General features: G+C 35.8%; 1 protein-coding gene across 2 annotated transcripts; it reads right to left on the bottom strand.

Annotated features, from left to right (window-relative positions):
- Positions 1-736: 736 nt before the first annotated feature.
- On the bottom strand, positions 737-9569 carry LOC120264641 (PH, RCC1 and FYVE domains-containing protein 1-like). Of its 2 annotated transcripts, XM_039272468.1 has the most exons (10): positions 9034-9569; positions 7522-7608; positions 6585-6674; positions 6357-6443; positions 6140-6241; positions 3333-5390; positions 3054-3200; positions 2152-2612; positions 1563-1896; positions 737-1144 (listed from the first exon to the last, which is right to left on the bottom strand). In XM_039272468.1, exons 1-9 carry the CDS (start codon positions 9079-9081, stop codon positions 1731-1733), a joined length of 3246 nt encoding a protein of 1081 aa, XP_039128402.1. In that variant the 5' UTR covers positions 9082-9569; the 3' UTR covers positions 737-1144; positions 1563-1730. The 2 variants fall into 2 exon arrangements, with proteins under 2 accessions (XP_039128402.1, XP_039128404.1); XM_039272470.1 differs by lacking the exons at positions 6140-6241; positions 6357-6443.
- Between the last annotated feature and the right edge of the window lie 28 nt (positions 9570-9597).

The following is a 9597-nucleotide window of genomic DNA, read 5'->3' as shown; positions in this document are numbered from 1 at the left end:
AAAATTGGTTAAAATTAATTAATAGTTTTAAAGTTATAAAAAATATATTAGGTTTTTTAAATTTTCTTTATTTAAAAATTTATAAAGATTTCATTAATTTTTTTCTATTTAAATTATATATTTTATTTTTCCGCTTAAATGGTATTTTATTTTTTTTCAAAAAAATATTAAAAAATGTGGAAGTACATTAGATATAAAAGGTAAATTTGATTAATATTTCATAGATTTTATAAATGGGTATAGAAAAAAATTTAAAAAAACTTATAAAAAGGACATGTAAATAGGACTCATGAAGTAATTTACAAGATAAAATCTCGCTTGTCTTCTTAGAGCTGCAAAATTGTAACAACTTTCATCAAGGATTAGCTGAAGTGATAGAAGCTTTGTTCACTTAAACAAAAAATTTTGAGTTCTAATTATATATATATATATATGATACATTTCATTCGTTGGTGTGTTTTATTTTGTTTACTTGTGTGTGATGTTTGCATTTGCTTGGAACATAATGGTAACTATTGCGAGCATTATAACAATTTTACAAATTATTATGATCTCGTAAGGGTTTATATACAATTATGAAACTCATACACACGCAAAAAAGAATGAAAAACAACAAACAATAGTCAAAAAGAGAAAAAGGAAAAAAAAAACGAAGGCCATTAATTTCAGGATATAAATAAAACCCGATTTTTTTTAAAAAAAATGATGCTTTTGAATAAAATAAACAAATAACAAATGGTACTTTTACAAACAGCATGCCTTGCTGACTTGTCAAAATAAAGTTACTAATTTTTAACAAAAACAATAAATTTCCCCTTATTCTCTTCATGCAAAACCAAACAACATTCTGTTCCTTTTCTCTTTATTTTCAGCAGTTAAAACATGATAAGGTTGGCTAGGCATCCACGCATGAATATTTGGAAATTTTCAATTCTTAACCTAGTTCTTGGCTAACATTGCATACACACCAGTGTGACAATAAATTCTAGAATCAATGACTTACATGCATCATATATTATTCAATGATTTGATCAGGCAAAAATTACTTAGAATGTCTCCCCATGGTTTGCACCCGCACTTTAACTTTCATCCATCTGTTTGCCTGCTTTCCATTTTGCTCGTGGGGAAAAAAATTCTGCACACACTGCAGAAAAATTACAAGAGTGAGGTTTTCAAAATTCTTTGACTAAGCTCAAGAAAAATATTATGTTTTGGTGATCCACTCAAACAAGTAATGAATGCAACCTGAATTACCAAAAAGATCATAATTTTAAGAGGATAAAATCAGCTAATATTCAAGACTGATTGATCATGGTAAAATAATAACGTAATTGTTTGCTGGATGTACAACAGGAACAACATTAAACTCTTAAAAGTGTCTGCTACCATAGAAATCAACAACACACTGCTCCTACTTCTGATTATATACAGAAATTGGTATGAAATGCCCTTTTCATGCTACTGTACAATCAGTGAATGGAATCTTATAAAATTAGTAAAAACTGCGTTAATTGAAGACAAGAAATAAAAAAATATGTAACAACTACAAAATTTATACCTACCTTGTAATGGGGCGTCTGCTTCATTGTATTTTGAGCTGAATAAATAGTTTTAAACCACCGCAAGGTTACTCTATACTCCAGCCATCCAAGGAGATTATTGCGATCAGCTTGTGGTGACTGCTTTCTGACTATTCCTATTGTCAAAACAGTGGTGAAACCACAAAAAGCCTAAGCTTGGGAAGATGCTGCAGCACCCTGTTCATCATCAGCCGGTGGTGCACTTGAGTTCTGTGTAGAAGCAGCAACAGGAACTCGATGACTGTATTTCATGAGAACCCTTTCATTGTTTTTATTCCACCAATCTTCAGCTTGCTGCTCACCAAACCTTCTCTTGCTACACATGTTTAGGTAAACAATTAGATATCTAAAACAAAACACGTGAAAAAGAAAATCATATGCTTTGCTTAATCTTAAGTGCTCCTTCAAATAGCCAAAGTTAGAATATGCAAGCTACGTATGACAAAATACGATAGTCAAGAGAACTTATTATGGATGTTCTAAGATGAAACTTCATCAAGTCTTCGATATCTACAACCTTAAAAATATCACATAGAATTAAATTTCATTCTGTAGTACATTGTTGTTTTACCTGAATCTAATCCGTTTAAATATTTTGGTTCCATTAGGAAGTTGAACAAGAGTCACGTATACTCCAGGCTCGAATTGCTCTACCAATTGAACTTCTCCAACATTAGTATGATTCATGGAAGAAAGTTCTGGCGATCTAACTCCATTGTCCGTGCTTTGATGAGAAGCATCATTTCTGGTTTCAGTGATTGCTGATTGGTTACTGTGCTGAGCACTGCCTACGATATAATTGTGTGATGAGTCAGGCTCCTCGTTTGCATTCTCTATCCTCTGACCGTGGACATCAGCTCCTCCACCATTATTAGAATAAGAGTGATGATTCCCTGAGGAATCCATTACAATGGAAGAAGAAAACTCTGATGCGTGATTTTCGTTACTTTTTAGAAATGATTCTGCTTGAATATGCATGGATTTTAAACTTTCACCCAGTTCTGAAGGCGATTTCTCCGTCAGATCCTTAAGCTTCAAGATGAAAGAAAGAAAAATGAGAAAATTCATAAATCTTGAACATATAAAGCACACCGGATCAATGAAGCAGCAAATTTCTTTCCCATATCTTCTGAAACTTTTTTCATTTCAAGATTATCATAAAAATATTCAAAGAAAACTCCAAGCACAGAATAAATTACATTATGACCATTAGGTACTCAAACTCTTTCTTGAAATAATAGCACAAGCAACCAAAAAGATAGCAACATGGTATGACCAGCAATCAAGGAAAGAGGAAGCTAATGTACCAAAGCTGCAATTCCAATAGAAAGATAAAAGCAAAATATTAAGTTCAGCACATAATATCTTTTATGTAAAATCATGCACCTATTTATGAGCATATTGCAGTTGAAATACTCAAAAGAGTTCATTTCTATAAGGGATAGCAATATGGAAAAGTAAAGCTAAATAAACCTGCTTATCAAGAGACTTTATGAATTCAATTGAAGCTTTAAATTTTGCAAATTCTTCTGCAGCTAAAAATGAAGATTCTTCGGCCTTCTTTTGTGCTTTCTGCAGTACAGCATCATGAATTTCAGACTTCTGCTTCAGATTTTTAACCTACAAGTTCACCAGCCAGGAAAATGCTTATGTTTACGCGGGAACGAAAATGATACAGAAATCTTAAACAAGTGCAAATGCTGCAAAATGGAACATCATATTAATTATTGCAGAAAGAGATTTGGCACATACTTGGGCTTGCAGCTTTGAAACTTCATGATTCAGGATTTCATTAGTCTTCCTAAGGCTATCAATGATACCTCTAGAAAATACAGGTGTAACAGAACTTCGAGGACTGGGCTTCCTTGCATATGGAGATGTTGGCTTGGAATTGCCAGTTTGTGAAGATTCTGACGTAACAATTGGTTTTAAAGCAGTTTGAACAGCACTCATTGAGCTAGGAAATGAGATGTCTTTTAACTGCAATAACGCAGGAACTTGCGAAGCTCGGATTAGAGATGGAGAATCTGATTTCATATCATGCTTGACAGATTTTACTTCAATATATTTTTCAGGTTCAGTTCTGGGTGACAACAAAATTCTTGAAGATCTTATTTCTCCCCGGTCTGACTTCTCCCTGATATCAATGGAATGGCGAGGAATGATACTCTTCCGAGCAGCATAGGCATTGCCAGCTTCTGATGCCTTCAGCTTTAAATAACATGAATCACAGACGCGGTGCGGTTTGCCTGGAGTCGGTGCCAATGCAGCTTTCAAAACTTTCCTGGAACTACAAGCATGGCAATGGACCAATCCACAGTTATAACAATTATGCCTTTTTCGAGTGAAACCAAATGCTTGTCGACAACCTGAGCAAAGAGATTGGTCTGCACCAGATACCCACTTATGAATGCAAATGCATGCTGTGAAATTTGAGCCACAGGATATGCTTTTGACATGCCTGTCTTTCAAAGCTTCAACAAGGGTAGGTGTTTTCCGATCTTCAAGGTCACCATGTCCTAGTCGCCCATTGGCACCTTTTCCCCATGTATATAATTCACTTCGTGATGTTAGTACAGCAACATGATAAGCTCCACAAGCAATCTCTTCCACAAGCTCCCCAACCAATCTGTCTTGCACTAAACAAGGAATTTTGCCATCCGCTTGTGGATTTCCAAGTTGCCCATGCGCTATACTTCCCATGGTAAAAACATGTCCAGATGTTGTGAGTGCAACAGTAATGTTGTGTCCACATGCCAGTTGATGAAAGTTGTAATCAATTAAAGAAGGAACACAAGTGGGGATAAGCCGTGCTTCCTTATCACCATGACCTAGACGATATTTATCTCCATCACCCCAGGTAAATAACTTCCTAGAAACAACATTGACTCCAGCTTGCCCCATTACCTCAACAATTGCTGCTGTATGCCATAGGCCACATGCAACTTTAATTGTTCTTAATCCGTGCAGGGATTCTACTTCCTTGGGATATCCAATGCTTTCTCGATCACCATGACCAAGTACACCAAATGTCCCATCACCAAAAGTATATAATTTTCCATTAAAAGTAATGAGTGCTGAATGCCACGTGCCACATGCCACAGACAAAACTTGCAGTCCCTCCAGAGGGCCAGAGACTCTCTTAGGAATCCAGTGGCTGACACCAGTGCCATGTCCAAGAAGTCCGGTATTATGTGTTCCATCTCCCCAAGTTAAAAAGTCACCAGCTGTAGATATAGCGCAAGTATGATATTCACCACATGCAACATAATCCATACTCCAGAGTGAAAGTGATTCAACAAGCCGAGGCCGACTGATATTTAAGTCATTTCCATGACCAAGCTGCCCACAAGATTCTTCACCCCATGTGAAAACTTCTCCTTGTCTAGTAACCAAAGCAAAATGCCTGACACCGCATGCTATTTGTTGAACATCCAAGACAACATCTGATTCTAGAGGTTTTGGAAGTATAATGTCTGATTGTGAACATAAATAGTCTCTAGAACCATCTGGTAAATTCCCATCACACCATAGTTCTCCCCAAACATAAACATCACCTAATGACTCGATGTCATCTGGTCCAGAACCGTGACTTGAAGAACTGGGGGCACTTGAAATACTAAGGCGAACAGCATCTGCGTTACTTAATCTTAGTTGCATATTTGGACAATCTGAGCCCACATCTGACCCTGCCAAATTCAATGGAGATCCTTTGTTGTCATAATCAACCAGGGCGCCTGGGGAAATGGTCGAAGTACCTTCTAGTGTTGCACCATAAGCGAGACCACTGTGAACAGAGTCCCTACCATCCTAATGAAAATAAAGCAGTACAGACATATAAGCAATCAAGCAATATAATAACATAAGATCTATAAAGACTGATATGCCACTGAGATAGGTGTCCAACGTTATTAGTGATCTAACAATGCATCATCAGTGGAAGCATTCCTCATAGGCAATGTGATTGAAAGAAATAGTTTGATAGGGAAAATGCTAGTATGATTTTGGAACTTGGAGGTGACATGTCATTCAGGTGTCCTGGTGTATTCAAATATTTAAACAAATGTTGCTCTTGAGAACATCTAAAGTATATTTTCGATAGATTAAAACAAGCTGTATCCAAGATTATTAGCTCATATCACTGTCACACTCAGCTTAGTTAGATTGTACGGCTCATTAATTCTTTTAACAAATAGGCAGCTTGACCATGAACAAACTATGAGTACAATTTTGTGAAACAAGGAAACAATAGTCTGTCAAGAAACACTGAATTACACGTCCACCATCTTGGCAAACAACATGCAAATGCCTCAGAAATAAAACAAAATCTACATTAGTTCAGGGAAAAAGATAAATTTATTATATCAGGACAGATTTTATAGAAATCATTCCATTAGACCTTACCAAAAAGCTTGGCGAAGTCATACATCTAAATTTCCAATAAATTTCAGATGAAAAATACAGTAACTGTCCTATATGGTGCCTAGAACTTATATATATTAAATAAAAAGGGCTTGTGGCAAGGCATGACAACAACTTAAATAAGGATATAAGCTCACATCACTCTGCCCATCAAATCTAGAATGCCTCCGTTGGTGGGTAGATACCAAAGCCTTAAGTCCTGTAAACCATACCTCTACCTCAGCTTGATCTTTGCAAACCTATTGAGGAAGAACAGATTGGAGGTTAAACTAGCACCAAGAACTTTGATCTGTTAATTAATGTTTACCTTAAATACTGAAACATCTAAAAAACAATAGAAGAAATCCTAATTACCAGATCTAAGGTTCGTTCACCGCCTTTATAGACAAGAGAAAAAGATAAGTAATCCTTTTCAGGCCGTAAAAATCTTCTAAATACAGCCTGCAGAGAATAAAAACCATGTAGTGCATATATAATTTGCAATAACAAATGAAAGAAAAGCCCAAACAGGATAGCATGTGCATATATTCAAGCAAAATGAAAAAAAAATATATTGGATCAACTACCAACAGCTCAACTTACAGTTCTCTGACCAGGTATAAGACGTATTACAGAAGCCAAGTAAAGAGTCCTTTCCTTCTTGTGAGATAGCCAAATTAATGCTGTTTCATCCTGACAGAACAAATCATCAGATGTAATGCAAAAAAGGAATGTGATATGGAATCGGAAGGATTAGAATAACTGCTTCTGGGAAACATTGGGGGTCACGTATTACAGTAAATGCTGGAAGAAAAACTCAACCATATAAAGCTATGATTGGCTTTTAGAATCAGGTGATAATTTCGAACACAGTGAGCATTAATGAATAGCAACCATGTGCATTTAAATCTTTAAAAACAAACAAAATCCAGATGTATCATAGCTAACAGAATCAAATAATGTCTTACAGGCTTAAATAATAATCTACACAGAAGTGCAGAGATGATGGCACATGTCAGACAACTAAACTGATATGCAAAATGGAATTTGCTAGACCAATTATCAGCATTATGGATCATGAACCAAAGAAGCAGGTAAACTGTGAACGGTTTGGATTAGATTTTATATTTAACTTTATAATATGTTGAAAGGGATTGCATTTGTTAGGGGCAGGAGAGAAAGAAACAGAAGAAAGAAAAAAACCGATTTGTTCAGATCTTCTTAGTGTGGTTCATAAGAAACCCAACTCAATTGTTAGATTTATCCTGCATCAAGAAGGCAACTTGACCATGAAATGAAATTAATATGCCTAGAACTTAATATTCTAGTTTTTGAATCCAATAATAAAATTATCCATCCATGCTTGCAAATTTGACTGTACATCAATCATGGCAAAATATCAAATTGACATCATATTAAGTTCATGAATGGGTTGTCATAGCATAAAAAACTCAAAGCTTCTATTTGTTAAGAACAATGAAAACAAAAATAAGACAAAACTACAAAGACAACTGAACCAAAAAATAGCATATAAACTCACACTAGAAATCCTGAATGGGCACAGCTTAGGCTTTCCTTTACGACTATACTTGATTAATTGGGAACCTTTCTTCAATGCAATAAGTGCCTTCAAAATATAAAAGTCCAAATAAATAAGAAATCATTGGTGATTGGTGAATTTACATCATAAAAATGAAGAAAAAATTTTGATAGAGAATGAAATAACATCAACTTCATAAAATATCCTCGTTATGAGATTGCTCATCAATTTCCAAATTCTAAAAGCTATAAACAGCACATTAAGCAATGAGCAAAATAAACATTCATTCTCATATATGAGAATCTTAAGTCCAATGCCCCTGCATACAAAATTATACATTCAGATGATAAAATTATTAAAGAGCGAGTGATTGTTTACAATTCATTAATCATGCAATCAAAATTATTCTCCTTGCCAAACCTAAACAATTATGGAGATAAACATATGAAAAGTTTTAATAGGAAGATTCTATAAGAACAAAGGATCTCTAAGAAGTACAATGGCTCATAGATATTAGCACAACAGGCATTCAAAAAGTTAGAAAGTTACATCTCACTACGGCAGTTCTGCAAACTCATTCACTGCAATTATGCTTTCTGGTATGTGCAAATAAAGCATAGAAAAGGGGAGCATGCTGGTCACATGAAATGCTGAAATCGAAACTTAGTACATTATCAATTTAGCAAAACCAAATATTACATTAGGAATCATGTCTTCCTCGTAGAAAATATTATATAACAATAAATAATTACTTCCGTTTTCCCCAATTCTAGAGTTCCAAATCTAACAATTTTGAAATCATATCACATATACTTACCAAAAAAGAAAAAGAAATCATATTACATCTACAAATGCTTGAATTTGTTGTCTTCAAGAAAATAATCAAATTTTCCAAGTAAAACACACACACACACACACATATATCTCCGTACATGAAACTTCAAAAGCTCCATATTCATTTGTGTGTATACCAAAAAAGATTTCTAGCACTATATGACACTCTAGATGCATTTATGTATAAATTTAGATAACTCTCCTAACTGGAGATTGATTTGAAAGACTGTATTATATGCATGGAGGAGAGAGTTCTCACTCAACATCTATTGGACAATCCGCTTTCATATCTTCACCACCATATGGTGATATTATGTTAGTACTTCTTCATAGCACTTCTTTTCTTCTGTCTTAAGGATCAAATAAAAACCTAAAAATATAAAGTTCATACTTATGGTCATGGGTTGAGCAATGTGGAAGGGAAGGATTCAAGCAGCTGACCCAAAATAGTTGAGACTAAAGGCTTGTGTTGTTGTTGTTGTTGTTGTTGTTGTTGTCAGATGATCATGGTCTTCCACTCAATGGCATACAAAACAGATTCTCAAACCACAAACAGCGCATCAAAATTTAAAATTTCTCATTAACAGGAAAGAAAAATCAGGAGCTCAAACAACCAAAAAGAAAACAAAAACAAAAACAAAAACAAAAAGGATTCAAAAGAGGAAATCAAAGACAAACTTGATAGAGATCGCGGTTGGAATTGCCATGATTGACGGGATCTGCCATTCCATCTGATCAGACTCGTGGAAAGGAACCATCAGGAGCGATCTCATACCCTTCAACCCCGTCTCCATATATGCGCCCCCTCCCTGCCAAGGCCTATCATCAATATCCGACCTCTTTCCTCAATGCCACCACGATTCCACCGCTCCAATCCTTCCCAAAACCAATAGCTGCGCTCAAATCGATCCGCAATCCTCCTCTTCCTCCTGAGAGCATCTGAAATCGATGGCGATGGCGGTGACGATGACGATGAAAGGAAAGAGGATTGGAGATGGGCAATGGAACTGGAGGCATGTGGGCAGTACACGCGGCACTGGAGCATACGATGAAGGCGGTGAGTGAGAAGCGCTCCTCCTCGCACTCCCCGCGATATTGGGGGCGCTCGTGGGACGCTCGAGCTTGGGAGCCATTCATTGCTGACGAACATCGAGAGAGAGAGAGCGCTCTGAAAGCTCTACGTTTGTATTACTATTTGAGAGTGTTTTTGGGCCTTTTTTTCGGAGGCAGCCCTTTCCTCTC

This window comes from Dioscorea cayenensis, chromosome 7 (assembly GCF_009730915.1).
Source record: "Dioscorea cayenensis subsp. rotundata cultivar TDr96_F1 chromosome 7, TDr96_F1_v2_PseudoChromosome.rev07_lg8_w22 25.fasta, whole genome shotgun sequence".
In the NCBI taxonomy this organism is placed as follows: domain Eukaryota; kingdom Viridiplantae; phylum Streptophyta; class Magnoliopsida; order Dioscoreales; family Dioscoreaceae; genus Dioscorea; species Dioscorea cayenensis.
The sequence above is the reverse complement of the archived record's forward strand: the minus strand, read 5'-3'. Positions and strand labels throughout refer to the sequence as shown.

Coding starts and splice junctions, on each gene's coding strand:
- LOC120264641 (XM_039272468.1), bottom strand. CDS start 9,081: ATGGCAGATCCCGTCAATCATGGCAATTCCAACCGCGATCTCTATCAA. Junction 6,242..6,356: donor GTGAACGAACCTTAGATCTG/GTAATTAGGATT, acceptor CTTCCTCAATAG/GTTTGCAAAGATCAAGCTGA. Junction 1,897..2,151: donor TTTAAACGGATTAGATTCAG/GTAAAACAACAA, acceptor AAACATGTGTAG/CAAGAGAAGGTTTGGTGAGC.